Source organism: Panthera onca, chromosome B2 (assembly GCF_046562875.1).
Source record: "Panthera onca isolate mPanOnc1 chromosome B2, mPanOnc1 haplotype 2, whole genome shotgun sequence".
NCBI lineage: Eukaryota > Metazoa > Chordata > Mammalia > Carnivora > Felidae > Panthera > Panthera onca.
This window is the reverse complement of record NC_138343.1, coordinates 122,673,020-122,695,226: the sequence shown is the minus strand read 5'-3', so window position 1 is coordinate 122,695,226 and position 22,207 is coordinate 122,673,020. Positions and strand designations below refer to the sequence as shown.

General features: G+C 35.8%; 1 protein-coding gene across 4 annotated transcripts in view; it reads left to right on the top strand.

Moving 5' to 3' along the window:
* MAP3K5 (mitogen-activated protein kinase kinase kinase 5) overlaps window positions 1-22,207 on the top strand; it is a 203,548-nt gene that overhangs the window by 93,637 nt on the left and 87,704 nt on the right. For all 4 annotated transcript variants that reach the window (XM_078447354.2, XM_078447352.2, XM_078447351.2 and 1 more), the window contains 2 exons: window positions 15,350-15,462; window positions 21,869-22,028. In XM_078447354.2, the coding sequence (XP_078303480.1) occupies window positions 15,350-15,462; window positions 21,869-22,028 (273 nt within the window). The remainder of the gene's footprint in view (window positions 1-15,349; window positions 15,463-21,868; window positions 22,029-22,207) is intronic.

The window sequence follows — 22,207 nt, the reverse complement described above, 5'->3', positions numbered from 1 at the left end:
AGAATTATGTATGTCCTGAGTCATGGGTCTCAAAGGGATATTTCAACTGACTTTTTCTGAGCCATCATCCTCTCTGGGTTTTTACTTGTCAAATGCTGGTGTTGGGATAAGGAGTGGGATGTCATGGCAGGTAGTTAGTCCCTCAGGCCTCTTTCCATGGACATTTTCCATGTCCTGAGTCATTTTCTTTTGGCTTGCAGAGACAGTGATGTACTGACCACAGAAAATTTAAGGAGAAGAACTTTTAACTCAGTAGTACAAGAGCCCCAAGCAGTTGTGATTTCAGTGGCTCATCCAGCTCTTTCTTGCAGTTCCCCATTTTACCGTCTTTAATGAGTTCGATGTTCTCCATATCAGAGGGAGAAAGTCTTGCCTTTCTCTGAGCACTGTATCTGCTACGGGCATTGTAGCAAGGCACCATTTTACATCTAGGCAAGTCTATTTTCTGAGAGCTTTACTTGGGGGTTTGGAATGCAAAGATAGGAAATAAGAAAAAAGTTTATGGTTTAGATTTTTTTTAAGTTTGCTGAGTTGCGATATGTTGTTAGAATATATATATATATTTTTCTTCTGTTAGAACATACTTTGGCTGTTAAATCTTATCTGGGACAGGGGCCGAGTGGTTTGAATGAACACATCCTGCTGATTTAAGTATAAAAAAAGAGTAGTTCTCTGACATTTGATGTTTTTCATTGTCACTTCCTTAGTTATTTTTGTCCATTGAAGCTCTTGTGGATGGCCAAAACCATGCTATTTTTTTATACTTAAATTTCTTTAATCCCAGTTAAGGCATGAAAAATGCCCTTTTGACCTTAACATAATTGAACTGAGTTTAGCTTTTAGTCATTAAGAGGTTGCAGCTTTTCATCATAGCTGTTCAATGTAAGGTTAAATATAAGTTAGAGAGAGCGGTGATGGTGTCTGTCACAGGAGCTGGTTAGATGTTTGGGGCTGTTAGAGGATATAGCACAAGATGAGAGAGTGGTGCTGGGCACATACCAAGCTTTCAGTGTAGGAAAAACTGTGACCTAAAAGCCTAGACTCACATCCTAAAAAAAGGCCACAGTTTCTGAAATGATGACTTAACTGGAATGACCCAAGGAAATACTATGGACTGTGACTTGGAGAACCATGGAAAATCCATTGGAAAGATTATCTCCGTGATTCCTTTGTTAACGTAATCTAACAAAGAAATAACCATGAAATAGTGATGCTGAATTCACATGCAGAGTGGCTTACTTAGAACATTTTGTTACACGTAGTATTTGTTCAATAGTGGAAATAATTATCCCTTAACTTTAGAGTTGACACAAGGTTTTCGTATATGCTGTTCACTGTTGCAGACTTACAAGTACCTTGTAAAAGCTGACATTTTTCCTCGCATTTTACAATGTTTGATGTCCTGTTATTAATACAATTTCAAATCTAATTTTTCAGATTCAGTGTTGTTTTTACTACATCCTAATGGCTCTCTTTCCTAGAATTTCCAGGAACAGACATTTCCAGAAACATCTATACTATTCTGTTGAAGAGGACCTTTGGGAAACTGATGTGAAATAAATGTTGAGTCAATACTTGGAAACTGTGATCTTAGGCAAGAGAACCTTAAGAAAATTCCATTTTCTTACTTGAAAAAAATAATACTACTTACCTAGGGGAATTAGAATACTCTTAGAGTCTTATAAGTAGCAAAATACCTTACTCCACTGAGCTTCAACAGTAAGAAAATATGTTTTCTAAAACATGAAGTCCAGAAACAGGGCTGGGTCTGGAGTAGGTTGAGTCGGCAGCCTAACAGTGTCAGCCCAGGTCTGTTCCCTCATTACTGCTGTGGGTGGCTCTGCCCTCAGGCTGGCTTTTAGGATGGTAAAGTGGCTGTGGCCATTCCAGGCATCAATCCAATTTAGCCTCACCAAGGTCTGGAGAGGAAAGGAGGCCATCTTTTTCTGTCTCTTTTTCTTAGAACTGGGCAAACACACTCATAAAAACCTACCCCAGACTTTCCTTACATTTCTTTATGCTTCTGGTATTTCATCGTCAACCCAAGTCACTGGCAAGGAGGATGGGATTGTTACAACTACAACTGGCTTAGACTTATCATTTTAGGAGGAATAAATACTCTGGTGAGAATTGAGTGAAGCAACATATGTTAAAGTCCTGGAATGTAGTAGGCATTTTGTGTTCTATCTTTAGTATATAATATGTGACGATATTTTGTGTTTCTTCATATACTGACATGAACACAAACTAGATTAAATTTCCCTTTTCCTGAAATATCCCTGAAAGTTTTCTTTCTCTTTTTTGTGGATCTAGCTGAACATTTAGCTGATGAGGGAAAAGTTACAGAGTCTGTATACCTTTTACAGGGGCTTTATTTGAATGTCACGCGGAATAGGAGTAGACAATGCTTGTTTGAAATCGTATTTGGTTTTAGACATGATGGTATTCTCATTCTTAAGGGGAAATATGAAGTCATTTCACAACTTCGAAAGGAAATCAGGTGCCCGTACCGTATTAGTGTAATCATGTCTTTCCTCTTGTAAAGCCAAAAAAAGATCCATACCCAGGAAATTAAAATCATTAAGCCTGTTTTTAGCATTAATGTGTTCATTTCTCCATAGTAACTTGTGAAAGAACAGACAGCCTTACCTTATCAACTAATTTTCTTTTACGTCAGTGGCAGTGCTATTCAAACAGTAATGTGTGCCTAATAACTACTTAGTTTTTACATTATTAATGGGGTTGGCTTTACTTTGGGAGAGTTATGTAACAACCAGTCAACACACAAATAAAGACTAATGCCTATTTTCCGTTTTCCAGATTCTCCCTTTTTCCTTTTCCTTGGCTTCAAGATATCTTTCTGTGTGTTATCTCTATTTCCACTATCGTCTATACCCCCCAGAGTTTTATCTTACCACCATTCCACTGACATCATTTTTGTTCAGTCCTTTATTGTGTATATTAGGTGAGTTTCCAAATTTTAGATGATTTTTATTTTTAGAACACAGAGCCTGAAAAGTTTGTAGTAACTCAGCATGACACTCAGCTCACTGATATCCAGATGTAGTTGGCTCCCGAGGGACCAACAGTTCCAGGATGCCTTGGAGACCTGGATAAAATGCACGGTGTGCCCACAGTTGCTTTGTAAACAAGCAGCCTCATAAATTGGTTGCATGCCTTGACCTTGGTTTAATGCCACTCTCAGCAAACGATAGATTGCATGAACCTGTGTTATGGCCTGACCAAGTCAGAATCCAAGAGTGGTAATACTCAGTATGTCACTGTGGGGTTTCCTAATTGGCAGCTGATGAGTATTGAGCACCTAAGGAGGGCAACTATGGCTTGCTTTATGTAACTCAGAGGGATGAGTGAGAAAACTAGATGTTTGCCAGGCATTTTGCTCAAAAGGAGGGAGAATATGGAAGAGTAGGGGTGATTTCACTTAGTGAATTTAAGTAATTGTTTCCAAGCCTGGCTGAACATCATAATCATTTGGGGAGTTTTTCAACAATGTGGATGGGGTTCTTTGCCCCTAGAGATTCTGCTTAGTGAATCCACTTTATTGAATAGAAAACCACAATTGATAATATGCTTATGTTCTTCTTATTAGAGATTTAGGTTTTCCCCATATTTTGCCATCATTCCCTTCCTCCTAAATCTTTACTGTTCTTCACATCCTCAAAGGTTAAGTTCAAATCCCTGACCCCACCCTAACCTGCCCTTCAGAGCTTTCCTAACGTATCTCTTCCCATCTTCCCGACCTTCTTAGGATATGGGTTTTACATTTTAATTTGAGAGAATTGGCAGTTATTGGAAGGATAAGTTTAGATTGGCCATAAACATATGAAAACTGTTCATTCTCAAGAGCAATCAAATAAGTACCCATTACAATCCTAAACTATGGTTTCTTTTTACCCATTGGCAAAGATGAAAAGAGGTGAGAATACTTTATTTTGGCATGAATGCAATGGGAAGGTCTCTCTCCTACACTCCTCTTAAGAAAGTGAATTGGTAAGACCTTTCTGGAAAGCAGTTTGGCATTATGTATCAAGAGCCTTGAAATAGTTCATGTTCCTTAATCCAGTTATGTCCTTTTCTTAATCCTAAAGAAACAGCAGATATGGAAATAAAGATGTGTTTACAACAATGTTCACTACACTGAATTTTATGGCAACAAAAAATTGGAAGGAACCTAAATGTCCAACAGTAGGGAAAATGTTAAGCAAAGGATAACCTCCCCATATGATGGAATATCATTCATTCAAAATTGTGGGGATGGAGTTCAGTGGTAAAAATATACGTAACATAAAACTTACCATTTTAACCATTTTTAAGTGTACAGTTCAGTGGCATAAATTACAATCACACTGTTGTGCAACTATCATCACTATCCATCCACGACTCTTCTCATCTTACAAAACTCAAGCCCTGTACCCATTAGACAACTTCCCATTTTCCTCTCCTCCCAGCCCCTGATAACCACCATTTTATGTTCTATCTCTATTAATTTGAGCAGGTATTTCCTATAGGTGGAATCATATGGTAGTTATCTTTTTTGCAACTGGCTTATTTCACTTAACGTAACATTCTCAGTGGTCCATCCATGTTGTAACATGTCACAATTTCCTTTTTTAAGGCTGAATAATACTCTATTTTATGTATATACCATTTGATGTTTAACCATTCATCTGTCGATGACTTCTGTGTTGTTTCCACCTTTTTGGCTGTTGTGAATAATGCTGCTATGAACATTGGTGTACAAATATCTGACTCCCTTGCTTTCAATTCCTTTTGGTATATACCCAGAAGAAAATGGTGATTTTTTAAAAAAATATTTGATACTAACATGTATTATGCTATCCAATCAAAATTTAAAAAACAGTGTAAAATTAACATGATTCTCTCTCTGTCTCTGTCTGTGTCTCTCTCTCTCTCTCTCTCTGGGTTTTTTTTTTTTTGTTGTTTTTTTTTTTTGTTTTTTTGGGAAAAAAGTATGAGAGTAGTAAAAGGACTGGAAGAAGATGGTTAGAATTTTGGGTTATTTATTTTTTTCTAACTTTCCTGTTATAAAAAGGATTATATACAAATAAGTAGTTTGAGATGAAGAGAGGGTTTCCCCCGCTCTACAGATCAAATTGGCACAGTGATTTGGCACTAGTTTTCTTCTGCTGCTGTCCTGCTTTGTCTGTGAATTATTTTATCAGTGATAATTTAAGAAATATCCCTAGAGATGCAAAGCACCATGAATTCTAATTTAATTACTTGTGTGTCTCACAGAAAGAATCACAGCAGTTATATCACAAGGAAGGAAAAATGACAGCTAAATAGAAAGAACTTGACTTGAGCTCAATTTCTTCTTTGATGGAAAGTAGATTCTCTTTAGCTAGAATAATGAATTCAAGAATATTTCCTTTATTCTTGACTTTGTTGAACATCTCAGTGCAGAGGCAAAAAAAATGAACTGTCTTTGTTATATAAAGACTTCATCACTCACTTTATAATCAAGTACTTGCCTCTTTCAGAACGAGCTTGCAATCAGGTGACAAATAAAATTGCTAATAATAAAGCAGCCTTGAACAAAAATCTATTGCTTTGGAAGCTTGACTAAGAAGTTTGCATCTTTTCAATATAATAATGAAGAATGCAAATTATTTACTTTTTTCCAATAAATATTTCAGTACTAAAATAGAAAAAAGTCAACAATAGTGGATGTAACTTCATACAGTTACTCGAATGTAGTCACCAGAATTCTCTTAAGATGTGAATATCTGGTTTCATCATTAAGATTTCTTTCTTTCATAAAGTCTTCTTTAATTAGCTTACTCACCTCTATCCATTTTATTTCTCTATCTTTAGAGATAGTTTTACGCTACCAGTCATTGCTTATAGATTTCTTTGTGTAAGGACTAACATTGTTCATGTTCATTTATCCTCTTGCTAGTTAAACGATGATGTTTTCCATAACATGAAACTTCTTCTTTGGTGCATTTTTATGGGCACATTCAGTATTGCCATATGAGTTCTTTTAAAAATATTAGCCTCTAGTCTAATAATATTGATCAAATATATCTTGTGACAAACACCATTCTTTCGAGGAGTATAGCAATACCTGTTTCTGTTGTGTATAGAATACAAACTTCATTCTTAATAATATAAGCAATTATTCCTGCTTTTATTTCTCATAAGTTTTCCTGTTTAACCCAACTCCCTTTTACTAAAAAACAAAACAAAAAAAAACCCAGAAAGTAATGAAAAAGGACTAAAAAAAATTGTTTTTAACGCACACCAAAGGGTAGGCAGGATGATACAGAAAAGAGGGCTCATGTTTGGAATCGAGCAGAATTGGGTGAAGTTCCCACTCTCCCACTTCTAATGTGCATGACTTAATATTTCCATGCTTCAGTGTCCTGATCAGTAAACTTGAGATAATCCACTCTACCTTAAAGAGTTTTCATAATTAGGAATATTATGCTTGAAGTGTCTAGTGCAATGCCTATTCCTAGTAGTTGCTTAGTAATGAGAGGCAGCTATCATTATTGTTTCTGTTTTGTATTGTTACTATTTGGTATTAATCACAGCTTTCCTTAGTGGAGAATATAATTTGTGTTGTATTTTTGTTAGAAATACACTATCCCTCTTCTTAGGAAGGTGACACATCCCACCTGTGACACCAGGTTTGGGTGTATTTCTTGGTCGATGCTCATTATCAGCAGAAGCTTTAAAAGCCCCATTGTGATTGTGCCATGTGTATTTTTACTTGGTCATTTTCTGGAGAAAACTACTCCTCCAGGTTGAGTCCCAGAAAGAGAACAATGTGGAGGAAAGCTGAGCCAACCAACGTAGAAATGTGGCATGAATAGGCATTGCCAGCTGCTGGGATTTGCAGTTGTTTGGTACCGTGACACACTTACCCTAAAACAACTGATACATCACCTGCAGCTAAAATGGATAGTTTCATTCTTTTAACATCTATATGTTAACATTTCTATTTTAATGTTATTTTAGCATTTATATCTTAACATTAATTTATCAAGTTTGAGTCTTAAAAAAACAATGACATGATAAAATGTGTTTAGAAAATTAGCACCAAGGAACTAGAAAATCAAATATGCCAGTAATCAGGATCAATGTGCTTGGTATAACTGACCTCCAAGCCAATAGGCATTTTAGTAGCAGCATGGAAAAAGAATCATATGCTACTTCTTCAGAAGAAACTGTGCTATCCCTAGCAATAAATAATTTCTCACATAAGACTCTCAGTAGGCCATAGTGAAAGCTATGTAAACAATATCCTCAATATTTTTATTTAATAGTGAATTCCAACAACATTAAAATGTAATGTGGTGCAAGTGATATGCAATCCACTAATTTAATGTGGTCTAAGGATATAGCTTTCTGGTCATATGCCTTTTATCAAAATTAGGGTTTAGACTACTCGAGAAAGTGAGATTATTTGAATCTCCTGTGAACTGCTATATTCATCACTTGTCTCAGCCTGGTTCGTGGTAAGGAGTGGATGCTGATTTTCTTCATTCAGCAAGCATTTCATATTCACCTGCAATGTGTTAGGCATCCCATTGATTCAGGGATTGGAGATTCAGTGGCCAACAAGACTGATGATGAGGTCCCTGCTCTTATGGAGCGTGCACTCTGCTGAGGAAGATAGGTGATAAAAGAAAAGTAATTTCAGATTATTATAAATTCTGTAATAGATACAGAACTATACACAGATTACATTTTTTTCTTAAGTCATATTACTTAGTGGTTTTCAAGAAAATTTTCCATTTCACCTAGGTTGCCACATTTATTGGCATAAACTTGTTCCTAATATCCTTTTGCTTTCTTCTTAATGCTCATAGGATCTATACTGACGTCCTCCTTTTTGATCCTGATAGTGTAGCATAACAGTAATTTGTATTCTCTCTCTCTTGTTGTCTGGTGAACAGTCTGCCTTGGAGTTGATCAATTTTATTAATCTTCTCATAGAACGAACTTTTGGCACTGTTGATTTTCTTTATTGCACTTTTTATTTCATTAATTTCTGCTCCTTCCTTCTACTTTGTTTGGGAATAATATGCTGTTATTTTTCTAGATGGAAGCTTACAGCATTGATTTCTCAACCTTGCTCTTTTTCCAACATATGCATTTAAAGGCATAAATTATTCTGCCTCCCAGAAATTTTGATATATTGAACTTTCAATACTGTTCAGCTCAAAATATCTTTTCATTTTCAGCATGATTTCTCTTTGGCCACTAGGTTACTCAGAAGAAGGTTGCCCAATACCCAAACGTATCTTTCTTTCTTGCTCACGAGTTTAATTCTATTGTGGTGAGAGAACACACTCTGCATTATTTCAGTTCTTTGAAATTTGTTGAGAAGTGCCTTATGGTCCAGGATATGGTCCACTGTTGTTGGGTGTAGTGTTCTACATAAGCCATTTAGATTAACTTAGTTAATCTTGTTATTCAAGTCTTCCATATCCTCATTGATATTTTTTGTCTGCTTATTTGATCACTGAGAGAAGGGTTTTAAAATCTCCAGCTATGGATGTAGATTTGTCTGATTTTTAGTTTTGCCCAGTTTTGCTTTATGCATTTTGAAGCCATGTTAATAGGTATGTTTGGGATTATACATTTTTCTGTTGAATTTACTCTTTTATCATTATGTAACATCCCTCTTTACATCATGTAATAAATTTTGCTTTAAATTCAGTTTTATCTGATACTAATAAATAATCACAACAGATTTCATTGGGTTAATATTTGAGTGATATATCTTTATGCATCATTTGACTTTCAGCTTAACTGTGTCCTTATATTTAAAGTGTGTCTCTTAAATGTATGTAATATAATTCTTCCTTTCTTTCTTTCTTTCTTTTTAAATTTTTTTTTAATGTTTATTTTAGAGAGAGAAACAGAGACAGTGCAAGTGGGGGAGGGGCAGAGAGAGAGGGAGACACAGAATCCAAAGCAGGCTCCAGTCTCTGAGCTGGCAGCACAGAGCCTGACACGGGGCTCAAACCCACGAACCATGAGATCATGACCTGAGCTGAAGTTGGACACTCAACCCACCGAGCCACTCAGGCACCCCATCCATCCATCCATCTATCTTCTTTCTTTCTTTCTTTCTTTCTTTCTTTCTTTCTTTCTTTCTTTCTTTCTCTTCCTTCCTTCCTTCCTTCCTTCCTTCCTTCCTTCCTCTCTCCCTCCTCCCTTCCTTCCTCCCTTCTATCCTTCCTTCCTCTCTTCCTCCCTTCCTCCCTCCCTCCCTCCCTCCCTCCTTTCTTGCTTTCTTATTGTTATGCAATCTAACTTGACAGATCTCTTATTTGTAGTATTCAGGTCATTTTTATTTACTGTGATAACTGGTATTTGCAGCTATGTTACCATCTTGGTATTTATTTTCTCTTTCATTTTTGTTTGTTCTTTTAGTCTTCCATACCCTCCTTACTTTCTATTAATTTGCTATTATATTTTATCCTCTATTAGCTCTTTACTAATACTTTTTATAATATTATTTTAGTAGTTTCCTAGGGATTGCCATCTACATCCTTGACTTTTCTAGTCTACCTTAAATTTACACTTTACCACATCCTGAGCAAGGAAAGAAACTTAGGGGAGTTTAAATATTCAACAGTTTTTAAAGTGTTAACATATTTTATATACAGTCACCTATTTACCCTTTCTGTTATCTTTGTTCCTACAGTTCAGTGTTTCATCTGGAATTACTTTTCTATAGTCTAAACAAGTACTTTTAGTATTGTTTGTAGTGTGGACCTGCTGGCAATTAATCCTTCCAGGTTTTGCTTGTTTGGAAACATCTTTCTTGCATCTTTTCTTTTTTTTCTTGTGTCAATCTAAGAATGTCATTGCATTATTTTTGGCTTCCGTAGTTTGTATTGCAAAGTCAGCGATCAATTTTATTGTTCCTTTAAGGTAATGTGTCTTTTCCTCTCTGGCTGATTTTAAGATTTTTCTGTGTCTTTGGTTTCAGCATTTAGACTGTGATTATTTTATTTTATCCTGTTTGAAGTTTGCTGAATTTCCTGAATCTGTGGGTTAATGTTTTCAACAGTTTTGGAATATTTTTGGCCATTATGTATTCAAATATTTCTTGTGTTTTGTATTCTCTCTTCTTTCTGGAATTACAGTGATACATATGTTAGACCATTTAACTATGTTCCATATGTCTCATGCTTTGTTGTGTTTTCCCCTTCTTTTCTCTCTCTCTGCTTCCATTTCGATACTTTATGTTGACCTGTTCTTCATTTCACCAAATCTGTCTTTTGCTCTGTCTAGTCTGCTATTAAACCTGTACAAAGAATTCCTATTTTCAGGTATTGTATATCTTCGTTCTAGATTCTTCTTTTTTTTTTTTTTAAGATTCCAACTCTGTTGAAATTGTTTTTCTTCTTCATCCATTTGTCCATCTTTTTATTGATTTTCTTATATTTGTAATAATTATTTCAAACTCCTTGTTTGAATTATCTGAATTATCTGAATTATCTCTGAGTCAGCTCCTCTTGTCTGTTTTTGCTCTCTTGTTTATTGGTCACATTTTCCTAGCTTTTTGCTTGTCTCATAGTTATTGTACCTTATACGTTTTGTATTTCAGAATTACTAAGATTGAAGATGATTTTATTTTCTCTCACAGAAAGTTCTTGCTTTCCTCTGTTAGCCAGATAGAATAAGAAACTGATTACTTCAAAAAATGTAATGAGTTTGTCTCGGTTTCAGTTTTAGTTGACCCAGTCTCTCTTGATAGTGTCTCTGCTTCTTGGCTGTGCCCCGCCCCCCAGCTTTTGATTGAGACACAAGCAGGTCTCTAGCTCTGTATCCCTAAGTACTGTGGAAGATTTCATATCTGCCCTGTGAAGTTTTGAGTTTCACTCTTTATTCTTCCACATCATACAGCTCTTAAATTTGGTAATTTTTTTTTTAAGGAGGAGACTATCATGTATTTTTTTTAAAGTTTATTTATTTTGAGAGAGACAAACAATGCGAGTTGGGGAGGGGCAGAGAGGGAGAGGGAGAGAGTGAGAGAAGCCCAGGCAGTCTCCACAATGCCAGGGCAGCACCCGAAGAGGCAGGGTTCAAACCCACAAAACTGAGATCGTGACCTGAGCTTAACCGACTGAGCCACCCAGGTGCCCTGAGACTGTTGGTATCTGTGGCAGGCTCCTCTTGCTGGTGGCGCTTCATGTCAAAGTACTGCCAGACTTCAGGGGATTTCGTTCTGCCCTCCAAGCCCTACCTCATCTCCCAGCCCTCCGTCCAACCCAGCATTCAACAGATGTCCTGTGGAGAAAACTGGCTGCATGTTTGGGGCTCCTCCAAGTTTCATTCGTTTATGCCAACCCATGCAACCATCAGGAAATCCACTCTTTTCTCTTTTCCCTGGTAGAGCTTCAGACAGATAGAGTTTCTATGCCTATGCCAAGCCCAAGTCCCATCTTATGGTCCAAATGAACAAACACCCTTGTAGAAGACAAGGCAGTTCAGCTCCCTTGGGAGGGCATTTCTCTCTCTGGAGTTTTATTTCAGTGCTGGTTTTAATTGTCATTGCTTCCATAGATCTCTGGTATCTGTGAAAAATATTTTTTGATATGTATCCTTTTCCCCCCACAGTTGCTGTAGCAGAAGTGATAGCTTCTAAATGGGCTACTGCATCTGCTTTGAAGCTAAAGTTTTTCCCTAGACATTGAATATTCTTCTATGATTGAATGGCTATATAGCTTTCAAACATTTGGAATATATTCCATATTATACCTTATAATATTGTTGGAAATTTAGAGTACTTTTTTATTTTATAACAAATATCCTTGTATCTGAATTTCTGATTACATATTTGATGCTTTTCCTTAGTATAAATTTATAGATGTGCAATTGTGTGAACAGATATGCATTTTTTTTAATTTTACGATTGTGATATATATTGGGAAATTTCTGCCAAGAAATACTGTAGTAATTTACTTTCACAGTGTGTGAGAATTCTTAATTCCTGTGGGTGGTATATTAATAACATATGACAAGATTTTATGTCTTTTGTAATCACATGTACATGTTATCTTAATCTCCAGGAGAATTCAGAAAATGTTGACTCTCCTAAATACTGAACTCATTGTTATGGAATGCTATGAATCCTAGAAAAATATACATTATTAATTTTATTGGCATGTATATTTTGGTTAAAAACATAAAAATATATATTGTTCATGGCAACAGAAAAACAGATGTAAGCCAGACTTTTCATTTTGGCTGGTTTTGGCACACAGGAAACCTTTAGTCAATTTTTACTGATTAATTTGGACATGTCTTGCCTTTTACATTTTTCCTTTAATATCTTTAAGAGAAATTCCATGCTCTTTGGTTTCAGGGGAAGTGAAAGGATTTGTCTGTTGAAAATATTGCATGTCTTGATATGAATCAGGAGAAAAGAAAGTATACTTGTTTCTTCTCCTATACTCTTTTTATTGGGACCTTCTATTACCTCCAAAAAAACACAGAAACCTTTGAGACTTACATGAGTCTAAGACTTAAAAATCATGTCTTTTCTTTATATGACTAGCTTTAAACATCAGCACTCTGGGTGCATGCTTTTTCATTTTAGGATTGGGAAACACCTATACTTCTGGAGAGATACAAATGTTTATTTTTTTTTAACCACTTATCAATAAAATTTGTTTTATTTTTTAAAAAGCTATGTTTATACTACATAATTGTGTCTTCTGCCAAAACAGATTATATGTTGATGAATTAGTTAGTTAGTTAGTTAGTTAGTTGTTAAACTCAAGTTAGTTAACATACAGTGTAGTGTTGGTTTCAGGAGTAGACCGCAGGGATTCATCTCTTACATATGACACCCAGTGCTCCTCAGTGCTCATCCCAACAAGTGCCCTTCTTAATAACCCATCACCCATTTAGCCCATCCCTGTACCCATCTCCCCTCCAGCAACCCTTAGTTTCTTCTCTGTATTTAAGAGTCTCTTATGGTTTGTCTCCCTCTCTGTTTTTATCTTATTTTTCCTTCCCTTCCCTTATGTTCATCTGTTTTGTTTCTTAAATTCCACAGTGAGTGAAATCATATTTGTCTTTCTCTGACTTATTTCACTTAACATAATGCACTCCAGTTCCATCCACATTTTTGCAAATGGCAAGATTTAATTTTTTTTTTCATTGTCAAGTAATACTGAGTTGTGTGTGTGTGTGTATCACACCCATTGTGTGGTGTATACACACACACACACACACACACACACACTTTTCATCAGGTGATGGACATTTGGGCTATTTCCATAATTTGGCTATTGTTGATAGCACAGCTATAAACATTGGAGTGAATATGCCCCTTTGAATCAACATTTTTGTATCTTTTGGACAAATACCTTGTAGTGCAATTGCTGGGTTGTAGGGTAGTTCTATTTTTAATTTTTTGAGGAAGCTCCATGTCATTTTCTAGAGTGTCTGCACCAGTTTGCATTCCCACCAGCAGACAAAAGGGTCCCCCTACTCCGCATCCTTGCCAACATCTGTTGTTTCCTGAGTTGTTAATTTTAGCTATTCTGACAAGTGTTGAGGTGGTATCTCATTGTGATTTTGAATTGTATTTCTCTGATAATACAATACAGTGAGAATTGTATTTCTCCGATAATACAGTGATGTTGAGTATCTTTTCATGTGTCTGTTAGCCATTTGGATGTCTTCTTTGAAAATGTGTCTATTCATGTTTTCTGCCCATTTCTTCAATGGATTATTTGTTTTTTGGGTACTGAGTTTGATAACTTCTTTTTAGATTTTAGGTACTAACCCTTTATCTGATATATCATATTCAAATATCTTCTCCCATTCCTTCAGTTGACTTTTAGTTTTGTTGATTGTTTACTTTGCTGTGCAGAAGCTTTTTATCTTGATGAGGGGCAGTAGTTCATTTTTGCTTTTGTTTCCCTTGTCTCCAGAGATATGTCAAGTAAGAAGTTGCTGTGAGTGAGGTCAGAGGGGTTGCTGCCTGTTTTCTCCTGTAGGAGTTTGACGGTTTCCTATCTCACATTTCGGTCTTTCATCCATTTTGAATTTCTTTTGATGGATGGTGTTTTTTGATCACCAACAGTGATAACAGTTGGATATTCCACTTCTATCACTCCTTGAGCCAGCTAGTTAAGATTAATACTTACTTGATTTTTGTTCAGAGATACTTGTTCTACTTAAAAAGTAAGACCCTTTAAAAGGGCACATGATCCTCAATATCCAGAAAAATGTACTTTCTCTTTCCTTTTGAAGTTTAACTTATGATTTTAAGTTATGGGAAATTTTAAGCATGTATAAAAGCCAAGAATATGCTATAATGCACCCTATTGTGCCCACCACCACTTTTGCTATTCCTGTCTTTTTGTTAAAAGATAGTTAATGATTTAAATGGGAATGCCTTTATCTTAGAATTGTAATGTATTTTTTCTACATAGCTTTTTTTTTTTAATATCACCCAATGGTCGTTTATTCAGTATGTAGTCCTCAAATTTCCTCAATTTGATTAAAAGTAAAGATTTCATTTTTCAGATTTGTCTAAAGCAGTTTCTAATGGTCACTAGGGTGTTTGTTTTCATTTTCTTTTTCTTCATGCGCCCAAGTGTAATAATGTTGAATATTGTTGCCTGTTAAATGATGTACGTGAGGAAACCCTTGGACCAAATGTAAGAAGCATTACCTTGAAAATACAGTGGATGTGCAAACACTGAAGTCTTTTCAGATGTTGAAATGTTTTTCCAAGGGTGATATTTAGTGTCATGCATATTCAGAAAAGGGTTCTTATTCTCTTGAGCCAAAATTAGTATGCACAGGCACAATCTCTGTTTTTCTTAATTTCTTAGTGCAATTGACGTTCTTTATTTTGTTTCTGTATCACTCATGTGAAACTGATTGTTTCAGTGTGTTCCCTAGATGATCCCCTCATTGCTTTGTGTATTTTGAACGCTTTTTAAAAACTACTTTAAAAAAATAGGTACGGGGTTCTTATTTTTTAATTACCACTGCTTACACATGTGTACACACATACACACACACACACACACACACACTCACATTTCTGGTAGATTGTTGAAAAGAGGATCTTTTAAAAGACAGAGGCTACTATGATAAGGGTGAGCTAAGTAGGGGAATGCAGTGGAGCTAAGGGTTAGGAAAGGCAGATACTCATGCATGAAATCCTAACAGCACACTAGATTCTGGGGTGAAGGCCAGTGGAATATTTTTGCTTGCTCAGGCATTGAAGTTATGCAAACAGAAGCTATTGCACACCCAGAGATTCTTGATTGAGAAAGTAAACTTGTACATTTGTTGTTTTTTTTTTTAATAGGTTCAAAAAGGCATTTGAATCTGAGCCATCACTACAGTCAGGAATTAATTATGCGGTCCTTCTCCTGGCAGCTGGGCACCAGTTTGAATCTTCCTTTGAGCTCCGGAAAGTTGGTAATTGCAGCTTGATAATTTTACATGGAAATCAAGAAACTGGACCCAACTTGGTACAAAGAAAAAGAATCATTGATAGATAGACCCTTTGCTTTTATCTTATCTGTCTTTCTGAAAAAAAATTACTATATCTCCTTGCTTAGTGTTTCCTACTATTGTGCCGAATCCTGATAATTGGGATGTAATTTGGTTTTTAGTTTATTTTACCTGTTTCTAAAAACCCCCTGGTTAATATTTATTGTTCCAGCACAAACTAAAATTGAAAATATGGGCTCTGCAGTCAGCTTCAACTCCTAAATAAGGTAGTGTTTGGAGCATTAGAAACATTTCCTATTTTAGATACAGAGAAGGAAGAAGAAGGAGAAGAGGAAGAAAAGATTTCTGACAGTTTCTATTTCTGATTCCCCTTTACACCTTCAAGCGCTGTGATTTCAGTGGTGTTGGAGGTGGAGCCTCCCTAAGCCCCCAGACCAGCAGGCCAAGCAGATGGCAGTCTTGGCAATGACCAGTCTCCTCAGAGACCATCTCTGGGTTATAGCCGTTGACAGGATGTGCTTCTGTCTCTCTTATCTGTGGACATCATCTCATCTTCTTTGGAATTTGAAGAATTACGGCATCTTAGTGAATAAGTTCTGTGTGATTTTCTTGGTTCTGGCTTTCGTAGCATTTTTTAAGGTTTTACCTACTGGAATACCATATTAGAATGGTGATGAGATTTTGCTCTCTCCTAGTGTCTAACCATTCTCTTTCAGGGAATCTTTCCAACTCTTGTAGGAGTCATTACTACAGACCTAGAAATACGCCATATTTTTCACAGACGGAAAAAATTCTTAGTGAATCCATGAATTGCAGAAGATTCTTTCACTTTAAGATTTTTAACTGGAGAAGGTTTTTTCTTCAGTTTTCCTTCAAGAAAAATGAGTCCTGCACTTTTTTACATTCGAGGGAAGGGCTTATAAAATAGCCATGTGCAATGTTCTGGGAAATCCTTGATGGCAAATAAAGTTTGAGTATTAAGTAATTTTTGAAAGAGCCCAGACTAAAAGAATGATAAAATGCTTTTGCTACTGAATTGCACTGGTATTCAACGCACAAAGCTTTATTTGAAATGATTTTTCAGTTGGTAAATGAAATCAGAGAAAATGCATTGCAACTTGTACTTTTCAGAAATTATTATTATAAACAAATTTGTATCTAAGGTTGATTTTCTAACTCTACACTAGCTAAAATTCTTTACATACTAGTGATCTAAAAATAATTTGTACTGCTGTATTCTTAAACTTAAGGAGAAGTTTCATCGAAGCCTCCAGATCATTACAGGAATTGACACTAATTTGCATGTGTTGATAGAACAATAACATAGTGGTTTGAAAATGTACCTCTTCTAAATTCTCATTTTTAAGTTAAACATAGATTAAAATGATCAGCACTCTGCTAAGAGAATAGATCTCATCACACAAAAGAAATAATTATGTGATATGAATGAAGTGTTAGCTAACACTATGATAGTAGCCATTTTACAGTATTTAAGTGTATCAAAGGAACACATTTTACATCTTAAACTTATACGATATCATATGTCAACTGTATATTACAATAAAGCTGAGAGAAAAAAAGAATGGAGCTTTGAGGAACTATAATTAATATAACTTTCTACAGAAAACATACTTTAATTTTTTTTCCCAAGAACTCATTCACAGTATGTGTTGAACAGGCATTTGAAAGCATATGAAGTTGAATTTTAAATTTTGGAAAGTGCAGAACACACACAGACTTAAAATGTGACTTGACAATGAATTTTTAGCCACTTCAAGAATGAAATTTTAGGTTTCTAAAATACTGTGATACACTCTCCAAATTGTGTGTCCTTTATAACTAAAAGGCAATTAAAACTCACTGGATTGTACTCAATCATAAATTATGCTCATAATCATAGGCTGACCTCAAGTTGATTTTTTATGGCACAATAGGATTAGAAGGGTTTTCAAAGAAAAGCAAGAGTTAACTAGTCTAATATAATAATAATTATATGTGAGAAAGAAGACTGATAACACATTTTGCATATTTTAAAGATATACTTTTAAAAAGCATTTTTTTAAACGTTTATTTATTTTTGAGATAGAGAGAGACAGAGCATGAACAGGGGAGGGTCAGAGAGAGGGAGACCCAGAATCTGAAACAGGGTCCAGGCTCTGAGCTGTCAGCACAAAGCCCGACGCGGGGCTCGAACTCATGGACCGCGAGATCATGACCTGAGCCGAAGTCGGCCGCTTAACCGACTGAGCCACCCAGGCGCCCCTAAAAAGCATTTTTAAATACTCTAATCAAATTTCTTAGTAATTTATATCTTCCTATATTTCTTCTCTTGACCCCCTGCAGTTGTACAGATTAACCTGAATTAGTGACTTCCCCTTAGTAATCAGACTTTTTTTTTAATGAAATCTCTTCTTCAGGTACATTTTGAAATTTTGATTTTTTTTATAAAAGGTAAGCAATTAAAATTTAAGATACCGTAAGATAATCACTAAATTGGAGGCGTCTAAACATATCATCTTAAATTTAAGGTCTCTAAGGTAAAACTACTCTTAACTGTCCTACTCTATTGCCCAAAGACTCTCAATTCTGGTCATGTGTGTATTTGAGGTCAAGACTAACTACTTCATGATCTGTGTTTCACTTTCCCAGTTTTTGAATAATCATTGATATTTAGACTACTTAGAACTAGGATTTAAAACACAGAACCACAGGGGCACCTGGGTGGCTCAGTCGGTTAAGCATCAGACTTCAGCTCAGGTCATGATCTCACGGTCCGTGAGTTCGAGCCCCGCGTCGGGCTCTGTGCTGACAGCTCAGAGCCTGGAGCCTGTTTCAGATGCTGTGTCTCCCTCTCTCTCTGACCCTCCCCCGTTCATGCTCTGCCTCTCTCTGTCTCTCAAAAATGAATACACATTAAAAAAAATAATTAAAAAAAAATAAAATAAAACACAGAACCACAAGGTGCCTGGGTGGCTCAGTCAGTTAAACGTCTGACTCTTGATTTCAGTTCAGGTCATGATGTCACAGTCCTGAGATTGAGCCCTGTGTTGGGCTCTGCACTGGGCCTGGAGCCTACTTGGGATTCTCTCTCACCCTCTCTCTCTGCCTCTCCCCCTGCTGATTCTCTCTCTCTCTCTCTAAGGAAAAAAGAAAAAAAAAGCCACAGAACCACATCTTACATGTTCTTCCTATTTCCACCTTCACAAGACTTAAAGTTAATATTCAGATTTTAGCTAAGTAACAGACGATTTCCCCATTTTTATGGCATTTTTCAATCAACTATGAGACATTTTATGGGAGAGAGTCAGAATTAGAGGTTTGGTGATGTAATGATGATGTGATAAAAGAACAGGGTGCTTGGAATTGAGACAAACCACTCTTCAAATCTCATTTTCAGGGAGCAATCAAAATGAAATGTGTATTACTGAATATAAGAATCCATGATTCTATAAAGATAATTTAAAAAAGGAAGTCAAAACAAAAACAAAATCTATCACCCACCACAACACAACTCATTTGTCATGTATAGGGATGACCAGTTTCTCAGAAAATTAGAAATTATAGGGAAGAAATTACACCCCTTCCTTCCTTTTTTAAGAGATACCACAGCTCATCTAGTAGATGAGGTGCAGCTCTTTATAAAGTATGCTGCATACTAAATGTATTAATCCCTGGGAGAGGGTAGTCTCCAAAAGAATTCTAGTTAATGAAGTGGAGGGAATGATAAGGCCGACATCGATAGTGATATTGCAATAATGATCATCAGAACTAAAACCATTAAGTGAAAATGTTTCTTTTTCTTTATTTTAGAGAGAGAGAGTGCACACATGAGGGAGTAGAGGTAGAGAGGGGAATCCCAAGCAGGCTCTGCACGGCCAGCACAGAGCCCGATGCGGGTCCTGAACCCATGAACTCTGAGATTATGACCTCAGTCGAAACTAAGAGTTGGACACTTAACAGCCTGAACCACCCAGGCGCCCCAGAAAATGTTTATTTTTGTAAAAACTTCATTTCACCATATTTACGTGATACCGATGCTCACTCACACGTTGCTTGTTAGCCACAAAGGACAAATGTGCCTGTAGAATCCATTCTGTTTATGCCCCTGGGGATCCGGCTGTCAGCAAGCCAGCCAGAATCCCTAATAGTGAGATGGCCCAACAGTGCTTCTTCATGTGATGAACATGGAGTAAGCAGCAGTTCCCATAAAGTAGTCTCACTCAGATTTTAAGACCTAATGTCCAGGTAATAAGAATCGCAGTGGCTATAAAAATGAGTTAGACAACACAAACATGTCAGATTCATGCCAAGGTCAAAGTTAAATGTCACTTTCATAATACGAACTTCTGGCATGTAAGCATAAATCAGAAATTTTCTTTTAACACTAGTACTGTGATTTTCCTATTACACATTGTCATAGTCCCTATTTAAATGTTTGACATGATTTGCTGCTAGATCAATCCTTGGTTCAATGTTCTACAAGCATGACACAATAAAAAGAGCTCATTTCAAATGAGGTTAGTAGAGACACCTATTTTCAGTATCTCATTTTCTCCATGCACTTTCTTCTTTCCTTTGTATTCATTGAATTTTTTTATTATACCTAGATAGGACATCGTGCATGTTGTTGCATACCTGTGTGTAATTTTTTCATCTTATGAAATTTTAAGGAGGCAAAGCTATTCTCTTTCTTAGTATCACAAAATGTGAAGGATTCCCAAATGGACTTTTTCTTCTTTTTCTTTTTTTCTTTTTCTTTATTTTCTTTGTAGAGACAGAGAGATTGTGAGTGGGAGAGAGAGAGTGTGAGAAAGAGAGAGAGAGGGAGAATCCCAAGTAGGTTCCACACTCAGCTTGGTGTCTGACACGGGGCTTGATCCCACGACCCTGGGATCATGACCTGAGCTGACATCAAGAGTTGGGTGCCCAACCAACTGAGCCATCCAGGCTCCCCACAAATGGACTTTTTCTTGAAATGCTCAGGGTTTAAGTGTAATTATATCATAAAAAGTGGCATAGCGTTTTTTAAAGACTATTTTGTTTGGTTAAAGTATCGTTTTCCAAAAAAATTCATACCTCTCAGGAAATATAAAATAGAACACTTGTAAAACATTTTATTTAGCTCCGTTGATATGGAAAAGAGGATATGTCCAGTTCAAAGTGCATTTAAGAAGCTAGGGTATTCATAGATCAATTAACAAGAAATGTTAGGGTAAGATTTCTGAGTTTGACTGAAAAAACAAAATTAGGCCAAATAGGTCATAAATCTTAGGGATTATCTGTTTTACTACTAGACAAAAAATATTTGCATCTCTACTGAACAAAACATGCAAGTTAACAAGTAAACTTATCTAAGTCTGAGATCTTTAATAAATAGTAAACAATGAATGTTTTACAAGTGTTCTATTTTATATTTCCTGAGAGGTATGAATTTTTTTGGAAAACGATACTTTAACAAAACAAAATAATCTTTAAAACAGTGAACTTGCCACACTTTCCCTGGACAGTCCTTGAGGTACCTGATGCCACTGTGGGATATTGAAATGAAATGTCCCAGTTTTTTACCTTAGTCCCAAATCTCAGATAATTTCCCTGCTACTTTAATGTTGTGAATACTAGTGGCAATTAACAATTTTACAAGGATATATTCTTTTTAAACAAAGGAATGCAAATGCAAAAATAATAGAAGGCAGAGTAGAGACAAAAATGTATAATGAAATGCCAAAAACCGAGAAGAACCAAAACAATGTTGAAAAAGAACAAAGTTGGAGGATTTACATTACCTAATTTTTCAAATCTTGTTACAAAGCAACAGTAATCAAGACAGTGTTATCTGCCACTTTCCTTATTTCTTAAACTTTCTAAGTATATAATTGTTTTTGCATATAAAATTATTATTAATTATTGCCTAATTATACTCAATTATTATTTTATTAATTATTTTTGTTACTATTTATCATTATTGAATTGACCCAATTATACTCAATTCTATGAGTGATAGAATTGCATCATATTTCCCTTTCAAGTAACTAAAGAATCCTTGTTGTTATAAGGGAAGCAAGGTGGTTACACAACAAGGTGTTACCACCTTTTAATTTATGCATATACAGTGCAGGCATATATTAAAATTCTGGAATGATGCACATCCCAGTGACAGTGGCAGTTATCTTTGGACTTTCAAATTAAAGTGATTTTTTTTAAATGAACTTAAACCCCTTTTATAATTGACACTTAAAGCTATTTGAATCTGAAAGGAGGAAATAAAAGCTTATTGTATTTTAATAAAATGTCTGGCTTTTTTTTTTTTATTAAAAAGGCTCTGCCTGGGTGCTGTGTGTTTGTAACATTGTACTTCCTGTTGATCTTCCAGGGGTGAAGCTAAGTAGCCTTCTTGGTAAAAAGGGAAACTTAGAAAAACTCCAGAGCTACTGGGAAGTTGGATTTTTTCTGGGTGCCAGTGTCCTGGCCAATGACCACATGAGAGTCATCCAAGCATCTGAAAAGCTTTTTAAACTGAAGACGCCAGCATGGTAATAGTGAAGTGTTATGTGTTTAAGCAATTACTTTTAATAAACAACTCTTATCACTTATTTCCAAATTGTTATATTTGTTGAACTGACGATTAGATTGAATTTATTTGCTTATAGAACAAAATGTAGAATTTAGAGGAAAACCTCATGTTCATAAATAAAATGTGTTGAATATAAGT